The sequence below is a fragment of the Grammomys surdaster genome, unplaced genomic scaffold (assembly GCF_004785775.1).
Source record: "Grammomys surdaster isolate TR1022 unplaced genomic scaffold, NIH_TR_1.0 126197, whole genome shotgun sequence".
NCBI lineage: Eukaryota > Metazoa > Chordata > Mammalia > Rodentia > Muridae > Grammomys > Grammomys surdaster.
Window position 1 is genome coordinate 2,232,164 of NW_021621002.1, and position 11,208 is coordinate 2,243,371.

Here is an 11,208-nt window from a genome sequence, read left to right on the forward strand (position 1 = left end):
CTCCCTGTGGGACCTGCTCTGCAGACTCAGCAGCCTCTCACCACACCACCCCACTCCACCCCACATACAGGTCTGGTGCCGCTGCATCACCACCATCTTCAACTACTTTGTGGTCACCAACTTCTTCTGGATGTTTGTGGAGGGCTGCTACCTGCACACGGCCATTGTCATGACGTACTCCACGGAGCACCTGCGCAAGTGGCTCTTCCTCTTCATTGGATGGTGTGAGGGTCCCTGGGCAGGAGGACCTCCTGGGAAAGGGGCACTGCTGATAACATCCACTCCCCCTTTTCATCTTGAGGCCAAGGACTGGAGCCCAGCCTGCCTTGCTACTCCCAAGCAACCCCCAGCCGCTGTCCCCATGCAGTCTTGACCAATGCCCGAGTACAGCTCTGCCCACCACCCCTGCATCATCTAAGGATGCATCTGCTTCTACCGTTATGCCCCCAAACCCTCCGGAAGTCATTTCACAAAGCCTTCCTCCTACCCAAGGTGACCAGCCCCAAAACACTTGTCTACAACACCATACTCTTCTTGGAGAGGATGGCTGAGAGTTAGGGCAGGAGCTGGGACAAGCACCATAGGGTCACAGGTGGCCTGTAGTTGGAAGATCAGAAACAATTCCAGGCCCCTGGGATGTCTTGCCTTGACACTACAAGAGCGTGTTTGTGTGTGTCCGTCCCCTGCAGCTCGTGTTTCTCCTTTCAGGCATACCCTGCCCTATCATCATCGCCTGGGCAGTTGGCAAACTCTACTATGAGAATGAACAGTAAGTGGTGGCCTGAGGGTTTTGAGAGCCCAGATGACAGCAATTCCCCATGGGGTCACTGGGGCAAGAAATGGTAATTAGCATTTGAGTAGGGACACATCTAAGGACCTTAGCGTGAGGAAAACCTCATAGAGACAGAAGGTGCTCAGGAAGTGGAGAGATGCCTCAGTAGGTGATAAGCTTTCTCTCAAGGGTGTTCAAACAGAGACCGGACATTTTGGGTGTTCAGAGATGGCCATCTGAGACTGGCCTGGCACTGGATGACCTTTGTTGAAGAGGCAGAAACTTAGCCTAGCCTTTCTTTCCGGGCCCAAAGCATCTCCAGCTGTTAGTGAAACTGGCCAGGCAGAAGGCACCTTCCCTGGTTTGCAGCTCAGCTCAAAGACCAAAGACTAGGCCCCCGGCTGAAGAAGGTCCCATATTCGCAGCTGCAGCTTTCTGCCATGAGTGTCTGGCACACACCACAGGTTCTACAAACAACAGGTGGCATAGGACAGCCATCCCATACACCAGAGAAGGAGAGCCCAGGTTTTCTTTGCTTACTGTAATCACTGTATGCCCAATCCTGGATCCCCACCCAACCCCTGCCCCAGGCAAGCCCTGAGACTGGCCGCAGGAGGCCAGCCCCACCAGATACAACAGAAGATAGGGCAAGGCCTTACTAGGGTAGTTAGTGTGTGTAGCCGGCTACCAAGAACCGCCCTGGAGACTGGGGCTCAGGAGGGGTCACACAAGAGAGACCTAGTTCTTAGTTGAGAATCTGTGTCCGCCTCAGCTGCCTTGTCTTTTGCAGGTGCTGGTTCGGCAAGGAACCCGGTGACTTAGTGGACTACATCTACCAGGGCCCTATCATCCTCGTGCTCTTGGTACGTCCTCTGTGGATTAATGGGCTGGGGCACTGGGAGGCACCATCAAAGTCCTGGCCTGAGCAACACCCTGCACCCATTCTGTACTGTTCCTGTGCTCTGCCCACCGATTCTTCTATGGGCTCTCCCCGTGGCAGCCTGCACAAGGCTCCAGACTTTCTTTGCTATTGTCTTTAGGTGGAGAAATGGTCTGTCTGGTTGGTTCTAGCATCTTCCCGGGTCATATGTTCCTTGTCAGGTCCAGTGCTGAGACAGGAAGGTAACCAAGCTGGTACAAGTGAAAGGTGAGCTAGCTTCTGTTCAACGCAGAGCTCAGTTCCTCTGCCCCCAGGAACAGCCTCTAGGCCCCGCCCACCGCCCTCAGGCTGGCAGTAGATTCCAGAATGCGGTGTAATGAGCAATTGTTCCTAGGCCAGGCTCCCCGCCTTTTGCCAAGTGTATTCGCATCTAAGATATAATTGCCACCACATCTTCAATGCACAACAAGCTTTAATTAAGATGGAGCTTAAGTAGTGGCTGCATTCTGGGGGGAAAAAAAAGCCCATTATATATCATACATTAAAAAACATACAAAAGGGCCCCATAAGAAATTGGCATTTATGTAAGATTTATTTTAGGCTTCTATGAGTACCAGCTCTCTTAAAGGGCCATGGAACCCTCCTTTTGTGCATAGCAGGTGCCTATCAGGTCTACCTTTGTCTACCACGGCGACAAGTACTGTCTATCTCTTCCGTCCACTGACGCTTTCTCTCCTGTGACTGTTGGTGTCACTGGATCCCATCTTTGGAATGTCCTTGATGGACATCGGCTGAAGATGACTAGGAAGGTTTTCCACCCACCTTCAGGGCTCCACTCACTTGGGCAGAAGGTCTTTGTCAGCAGTGAGGGAAGGATTGTCCTTGGACCACCAGCTGGCAGTGACTCACTCATACCTCAGTGTGAATGAAAACCTCCCAGCCAGCTGCCAGGAGCTCCTGTAAAGGACTGGGGCTTTTGATAAACCTGGGACCCAGCCAAGGAAGGCTGGCCTGGACGGGAACCAAAGGCTTAGGACTGAGCTCCAGCCTAACACTGTTGTCCAGGTAGTGAGGAAATCATGAAGAATGAAGGAAGCATTTGGGGGTCCAGCTCCCCACCGCCCAAGTATACATACCTCCCTCTCTGACCGCACACTGCTTCCTTTGGAGCCAGCTGTTTATACTAGCAGAGGTTTCCAGGATCCAAGCTGAGCCCTCCTTCAGGTTCTGTTCCCAGCACTTCCTGATGCTCACACCTCTGCTACATAGGAGAAATGATGCTCCCCACTGCAGAGATAGACCCAAGGTTACAGGCACAGTTAGTGGAACTGAGACCCTCCTGTGAGCCACCCTGCCTGCATGGCTTGCCTATCTCTCCTCTTCTCTAGAGGGTTGTCGTCATTTATTTCTGGATTCTGTGAGAAGCCTGACTACTGCCTAGTGGTTACTGTGAAAAAAAAAGAAGTTCATTCATTACAACGGACACATGGTGTTATAACCAGGATTGTTGCTATGCACCAATCTTCAAGGCAAGACTGTGGTTATCTGTGTGGGACAGGTGAGGAAGCAGGCCACAAAAATGCAGGCAAAACCATGAGGATTAGAACCTGGAGACCCACACTTAGAGCCAGGAGTTCACTTAGAGCCACAGATGGTCTCGGGACCCAGAGCAGGGGATTGCAGAGGGGCTAGGAAAGAGAGCGAGCCCAGTCAGGATTACCACCAGGACAAACAGCCTTAGTCTCATCCTGGCACCCTGGAAGACCTATGTACAAAGGTCTTAGACATGTCCCTTTGAAGGTAGGGGAGCCTGTCCTATTTATCTTCCCTGGATGTTGCCTCAGGACTACTAACTCTCCACGCCTTCAGTCTACCCTGTTCTCATACAGAATCAGTCCTATGACACTAGAGAAAGCTCCAGGCTGAGTACTGTTCCCTCCAAGTGCTCTGGGGGCCCAAAGGGCATCTACATCATGTGTCACTAAGGTGGGACAGACTGATGTTGGGCTCGGTGACTCATAAACAGTGACTCCTTACTTGATATGCCTCCCCAAAGCACCCAGAGCTTTTGGCCATACCTGTTCCTAATGTAGAAGCCTGAGGCCCCAGCCCACTCCAGCAACAGATACATGTAACAACATCCAGGGGTCTTGGCTATGCACATCTGGGGTCCTTAATGTAACGTCAGGTGTGCACAGCTGCTGGTGGGGAGTGGGTGGGGAGTGTGCTATCAGGGCTCTTTGCCTGTCCTAGTCAGCTCCCTGTATGTAGTGATGCAGTATTGAGGACCAGTCTCCAGGGGTGTCCATCCTGAAGGGTCCATGGAGAGCAGACTGGTGTGGCCCTGAAGTAGGTGTGGTGCAGAGAGTAGCAAGATGAGTGAGTAACACAAGGAAGAGACGAGTGCAAAGCTTGGGATGTCCTGCTCAGAATCAGGAGAAGGCAGGCTAGAGATGTCGCCAAGGCCTGGGGGGCGGGGGGGTGCAGCTTAAAGATGGCAGGAGCCAAGTCTGAAGCCCATAGAGAGATGAACCAAAGTCACCTATTCTGTTGTCTGGTCTTCTTCCCTGTCTTCAGCTCTGTCCCCTGCCTCCCTCTCAGCCTGTGCCTACAGTGAGACTCTGGTAAGACAAAGGCTCTTGTGAACAAGCAAGCAGGACTTACTAAGTACTTTCCCGTCTGGAAGACTTGCGAGCCTTACTTACTGAGGATGCAGGAGCAGTGGGCTGGCTTAGTACTTTCTCTGCCTTGGATTACGGTGGCAGGCAAGACTGTTCTCTGTGCACCATATGGGACTAGTGGCTGTAGCCCCTGAGTGTATGGTGTGAACCCGAGGGAATTCTGGCTGGTACCATGCTTCATGGGGTCAGTGTGAGGACTAGGGGCCCACATGTAGGCTAGTGCCCTGGACTCTTCCTCAGCATGTCCTGGAGTATACAAGGCCTCCAGGAGACATACGATCAATGGGAGGGGCCAGGGCAGCTGTTCGTCAAAGAGTAGCCAGCTCTATCTGCCCACATTTCCTTAGTCCCTGTAGGAGCAACGTGTAGGGGCTGGGAGACGAGGCTGTTGAAGCCAGCCCTGCTGCCTTTGGCTTGGCAGATCAGACAGTCTACTGCACCCGTGCATCTGTAAAGCATGGCTTGTGGTGGGGCCTGCCAGTTAAAATGGATGTGTCTTGAGAAATAGCTGTGTAGTGCTTGGGACTGCACCTGGAATGACATGAACACTAGCTCTTCATTGTTGAACCCTCCCCAAGGCCTGTCCTGTCACAAGATAATACAGAGTGAAATGCTCACACTGTGGGAGTCAAGACAAGATCTCCTCCATGGTGAGAATGTTCTTCTCACACGGTGGTGGCTGCCTTCATCCCCACCTCCACCTTCCAGACCCAGGCCCCCTCTAGGCCTGGTACCTACTTCACTGAGCTCCTGAGGAGAAGCAGATGGAATGCAAATGTCCGAGGCACTGAGCCACCCATGTTGGGGGTGTGAAAAGATAAGATTTCTCCATGAGAGCTTCTTAGGGGAGCTAGCCTCACCTGTACACTCCAGTTGGCTCAAAATCCAACCACGGGGGTACCTCAAGAACATCCCAGGGTTGATGGCAGTGTTCTCCAAGGGAATTGTTGAAGGACTTGGGTTAGCCTGTGTGGACCTCCACCCGCCAGAACTGGTCTCGACTCCCACAAGCAGCATTACTCTGGCCCCCACAGGGGCTGGCTTCTTCATCCCAATACTATACTATCCTCTCCTAGCCTGGTCTCTGACTGGAAGCTTCCCAGTCTCACAGCTAACGCTATCGCCGTTTCTCGGCTTGTTTATTTTAGTGCCATTTCTCCAGCCTTTTCTGAGTGAGTCCCTATGAAAAATACAGTCCCTTCCCATCAGAAAGTAGGCCATAGTTCTCTGTGAGCAGACACCGTGTCTGCCTATCCACACGCTCACCAACGCCCCAGCGTGGAGGCTGGCATGGAAAGGTAATTGGTTGAGCCAGTTGACAAGATATAGGTAGAATGGTTCATTGAGGAGCTGCCATGATTTGCTTTGGGGTGTAGGGTGAATCTAAGATCGAGTACTGAAGAGTTCAGTGTGGTCTGGCGTGGTCAGGGTGCTCTCTGGAGAGAGGAAGTTATCTGGGGTAGGGCTGACACAGACACTCTGAAAGAGAAGACTGGAGAATGAGATCAAAAAGAAAGGGTAGCTTCCAGGGGGCACAAACCAGGTGGGGACAGCCTGTTAGTGAAAGGGGAGGGCAGGGTCTCCTAGACAGTCCACAGCAGCCACCTTTCCTGCCACCTCCACGACAGAGGACAGGGCCCTGCGGCCAAGCAGTGCTCAGTGACTGCTGGGTACATGAGTGGGTGGATGGATGGGCAAAAACAATGGGTGGAAAACGGATTGAAGTGTTTGGTGGTGGTGGGGTGGTTGGATAGATGGATGACTATTTGGTGGGTTAATGGAGAGATGAAACATTTGAGTAGCTAGCTGAATGAACCAGTTAGTGAATTGAATGGTATTCAATGCAAGAAATATTTATAGGAACTTGAATATCATTTTATTTCAATAGTCTCTGCTCCCAGAGACATCTGAAAGACCTGGAAAAAGAACAAGAACTTTGTGTTACCTTAGGCTAGGTGAGCCCAGGCTGTGAACAGCCTCTTGCTTCCTCCCAGCTGTCTGTGGGCTCACTAAGCTCTATACTACATATGTGTGTGACAAAGCAGTGAGGTGGGAGTTGGAGTTCTCCAGCCCCTCTACTGCCCAGCTTGGGGACAGTCAGCAACAAAGCCGATACATGCTGATGTCCCTTACTCCTTGCCACAAATCTATATATAGTGTGGGAGAATTAGAAGGGCTGGCTCAATCTGTAGAAGCAATGGATTTTTTTCTAGACACAGACTGGGGGGCATGTGTGTGTGTCCACACAGAAAGGCTAGCAAACATCCCTAGGCTCATTATGTGTCTCCTAGCCTGTGAACGCTTTCTGGGGAAAGAACCCCAACAGGCATGTACCCACCCTATTCCCACTTGCCTGCACTTAGCAATACATAAAGAGGAACGCAGGCACACGGCGTTCCCCGATGAACACATACGCATGGTCGCGCAAGACCCACTCTGAGACAAGCACATATGGACAGTCACACAGGGCAGCATACACAGAGGGACAGCACAGCCACAGGGACCAGCTGATCGATTTACTGACCCTTGAGATTCCCCTCAGAGAGCAAGAGACGCTGGGGAGCCACAGAGACCCATACAGCAGGAAGCTGACTCAGGAGCCAGCAGACCCACGGCAGAGGTGGGAGTATCTTTGATGTTCAGGGGAAACACCAAATGAAGATAAATTAGTTCTTTCCTAGCGCTACTGGGCAGCCCATTTGTCTTCCTCGCCTGTGGGCGTCTGAAGGCTTAGGAGCACCTAGGAGAAGGAGAGACTAATTACACCATCTGGCCTGTGTTCCCCTCCCCCAGGGCAGACCTTTGGCCAACCTAGAGCTAGTGACAATTTGAGGGCCTCTGAGATCCTCCACCAATAAGTAGGAACCCTGTGACCAAGAGAGGTAGATCAGAGATCCAGGCTGTGGTTTCTGTATAGTCTTGGTGTAAGGCAGGGGTTGGAGTGCTCAGTAGTGACTCTAGAGAAGTAGCCACATCTCTCACTCCTCCTCCTCCTCCTCCTCCTCCTCCTCCTCCTCCTCCTCCTCCTCCTCCTCTTCTTCTTCTCCTCCTCCTCCTCCTCCTCCTCCTCCTTCTTCTTCTTCTCCTTCTTCTTCTTCTCCTCCTCTTCCTCCTCCTCTTCCTCCTCCTCCTTCTCCTCCTCCTCCTCCCCCTCCTCCTCTTCCTCTTCCTCCTTCTTCTTCTTTCCCTACTCCTCCTTCTCCTCCTCCTTCAAAAGATTTATTTTTATTTATTTCATGTATGTGAGTACACTGTCGCTGTCTTCAGGCACACCAGGAGAAAGCATCATCGGATCCCATTACAGATGGTTGTGAGCTACCAAGTGGGTGCTGGGAATTGAACTCAGGTCCTCTGGAAGAGCAGTCAGTGTTCTTAACTGCTGAGCCATCTCTACAGCCCCCTGCCCATCTTCTTTACAAGCTGCCTGGGCCATGAGTGGAGAGCAGACCCTGGAGTCAATGGGGTGCCTTCCTGCCCCGCTAGGAAGGAGCAGAAGTTGGGCAACCAAAGCAGGTGCTCAGAGCTGGAGCTTGTGCCTAGGAAGCAGATGTCATAGATTCTGTTTCATAGCCCACCCCCACTATACCCCTTCCCGTGTCTCCCTCTGCTTTCTTCCAGATCAATTTTGTATTTCTGTTCAACATCGTCAGGATCCTGATGACAAAATTACGAGCATCCACCACATCCGAGACAATCCAGTACAGGTACGGAAATGCCTGGACACCTTGACCTGGGAGGCATGGAAGAAGCAAGAGGGTCTTCTCACCACAGCCCTTGGAGTCTCCACCCCTAGAGTTGCTCAAGCAAAGCAGGGCACCCCATCTTCCCGCTTTGAGTGAGTCTTGCCTATAGGTGAGCTCAGGTTTGCCCTCACCCTCTCGCTTCCCCATCCAGGAAAGCAGTGAAGGCCACCCTGGTCCTCCTCCCCCTGTTGGGTATCACCTACATGCTCTTCTTTGTCAATCCTGGAGAGGACGACTTGTCACAGATTGTGTTCATCTATTTCAACTCTTTCCTGCAGTCCTTCCAGGTAGGCACCCCAGCGGCAGCACACCTCCCAGGCCCGGATACTAACACTGAGTCAGCACACTAACACTGAGCTGGCACACTAGGATCAGATAGATGAGCACCGAAACACAAGCGCTTGCACATCTAGAACCCCACTTGGCCCCAGATGCTGATCAGGCATCCCTGGTTGTATCACCCCCATCCTGAGGTTTAACTGTCTTAGCATTTCTGAGAACACCTAGGACAATCTCAGGATGTTGAAGCAAGAGATTGCACCAGCTTAGAGCAGACCCTGGTGCAACTGCATCCCTTGTCTGGGCCCAGGACTTCTGAGTCTCTGGTCCTAGGAGTTGTGCTTCAGCTATCCTGTGTCTTCCCAAACCTCTAGCTGGAATGACCCCTCAGCATGACGTCTCCTTCCTTCCTTTCTAGGGTTTCTTTGTGTCTGTTTTCTACTGCTTCTTCAATGGAGAGGTAGGAGACAGGGCCTTTGGGGTGGTCTAGGGGCTCAGGTCTCTTAGGCTGTGCTCCCAGGTGATCCAGTCAAGCTGCCCAGCCTTTCAGAAGCGCTAAATCACTGGCTCTTCTCAACTCCATCTGATAGGGGATAGGGCTAAGAAACCACTCAGCTTTAGGGGAACAGGACTTCTGCAGGGCCAGTTTACATCAACTACACAAGCCAGAAATCTCGTGCCTGTATTCGGTGTACAGCCTCAGAGCAAGGTGCCAGATAGCAGGGCCTGTGGAAGCCAGACAGAGGGGATGACAGAGGGAAGCTTTCAGAAAAAATGTGAGGTGGCATATGTCATTCAAGAAGTTCTTTGTAAGCTCAGCAGAAAAACCAGCAGGGGCTGGTGAATGACTGCTGAAGCATTCACCAGTGCAACATCCAAAACTCACAACATCCAACACTCACAAGGTGGAAGAAGAGAATCTACTCCTAAAGGAAAGCTGACCCCCACATACATGCTGTGGTGCTCATTGCAAACACATATGTGTACGTACACACACACACACACACACACACTCAGGAAGAAGCTGTTGTCTTCCATTGCAATACAAACAGAAGAGACAGTCAAGTGTAGAAATGATAGAGCCAGAAGCTGTCCCTTAGGCGACGGTAGAGAAGGCAGGGCTGCATAGGGGAAGAGGAGAGGCTTTTCCTGATGAGGAGAAAGCTGGACCTGAGGCCTGCTGAGCCGAGGGCCTGACTTACAAAGCCATAGGTGCCTAATTCATGGAGGCAGGGGAACTGGAACCTTAAGCAGGCCAGAGGCCTCTCCAGGAGAGGGAAAGAGAGGATGGGTCCCTGGAGGAAACTGCAGGACAGGCACAAGGTTGAGGGGAGAACCTTAGTTTGGGACCTCACCAGCCCCTTGGAGTGAGGGTGGCAGGCCAAGGGCTGTCCCAGACAACTTTAATAGTTCTTGAGATGGGGATAGGGGATGGCAGAGACAGGTAGGTGGCTCTCCTTCCCTGCAGGTACGCTCAGCCCTGAGAAAGCGGTGGCACCGCTGGCAGGACCACCACGCCCTCCGGGTGCCTGTGGCCCGGGCCATGTCCATCCCCACATCACCCACCAGGATCAGCTTCCACAGCATCAAGCAGACAGCTGCCGTGTGATCCTCTGTCACCCATCTGCCCAGTACTCCACCACTGAGGCAGCGTCCCCGTCCTTTACAGTCTTCCCCTGGGTCCTCCTTGCTACACTGACCCTTGAGGTGCAGAAGAAGGAGGGTGAGTGAACTCTCCTGCCTGGAAGGAAAGGAAAGCTATGAAATGGGGGCTCTGAAGGACCAGGACCCAGCGCAGCCACACATCTCCAAGCAAGAGGGAGCAGAGGGACCCTCAGAAGGGATGCATCTCACACCGTCAGGCCTCTGTGCACCAGCCTCTTTTGTGGGACCCTCACTGCAGCACCGTTTACATCTGAAGAGACTGAGGCCCAGAGCAGGCAAGGGGCCCAGCCAAGTCACCCAGCTACTTGCCTCACTCACAGCACCCACAGTTGGCTCTGCTCCTTGCTTTCCATCTCTACACGTAGGGGATGCTCTCTAAGGGTGAGAGAGACAAGAATGAACTTACCTGGCTTCCTTCCAGGGACCGTCTAGCAGAAAAGACTCCCTCTTTGGTACCAGCCTGTCACCAAGCTACCCCTCCTCTTCTTCCCCAGTCCTCCTACCCAAGTGTCTCCAACAGAAATGCTGGCTTCCAGTCTGCCATCCCTCCTGGGAGACACCCATTCAGTCTGGGCTCAGTCTGGGGACCTAGATCATGGGAAGTGGGATAGATGGACAGCCACACTCTCAGGCCAATCATATACACAATGCCAGACAGAAGGAGAACAGAAGTGCCAGAGGAAGAAGGGTGAGGATCCCCCAAATCAGAGTATGTCTGGGAGTGGTTGAAGCAAGGACCTTGGTGACATCAGTCAGGCATCTGTGGAGGTGGCCACCTTCAATTCAAGCAACTGGACGTTGGGGAGATAATGTGAGGCAATGATAAAGGCAGAATGTCTACAGGACATAGCCACGTCTCTCTTACATCCTGGGCCCAAGCAGGCCTTCCTGCGGCCTGTGGTAAGCTTGGAGTCTTTAGGTTCAAAGGGCTTGAATCATCCTTGTCACCCCAAAGGGTGGCATCTGTTCCATCCCCAGTGTAGAGCCTGCCTGTACCAGTGACTAATATTCTAGAACTGGGAGGGAGAGGAGACAAGCCCCTCAGGCTCTGAAAGCAAGAAGAAACAGGGCTGGATTTCAGGTTCCACTTCCATTCCCCTGTCCCTGCAGCAGAAGGGGGCGAGGAGGCACCGACAGACTTGAAAAGGCCCCTTGTCTAGATAACCCCACAAAAATAAACTTTGAAAA

The 11,208-nt window shown here is 52.4% G+C and overlaps 1 protein-coding gene across 5 annotated transcripts in view; it reads left to right on the forward strand.

Annotated features, from left to right (window-relative positions):
- Positions 1-11,208, forward strand: part of Crhr2 (corticotropin releasing hormone receptor 2) — a 44,067-nt gene extending 32,859 nt beyond the window's left edge. For 4 of the 5 annotated variants that reach the window (XM_028758352.1, XM_028758353.1, XM_028758354.1 and 1 more), the window contains 7 exons: positions 71-224; positions 709-769; positions 1,563-1,635; positions 7,952-8,037; positions 8,228-8,363; positions 8,774-8,815; positions 9,824-11,208. In XM_028758352.1, coding sequence (XP_028614185.1) covers positions 71-224; positions 709-769; positions 1,563-1,635; positions 7,952-8,037; positions 8,228-8,363; positions 8,774-8,815; positions 9,824-9,964 — 693 coding nt within the window. In that variant the 3' untranslated portion in view covers positions 9,965-11,208. The remainder of the gene's footprint in view (positions 1-70; positions 225-708; positions 770-1,562; positions 1,636-7,951; positions 8,038-8,227; positions 8,364-8,773; positions 8,816-9,823) is intronic. The other variant, XM_028758355.1, reaches the window with a different exon arrangement.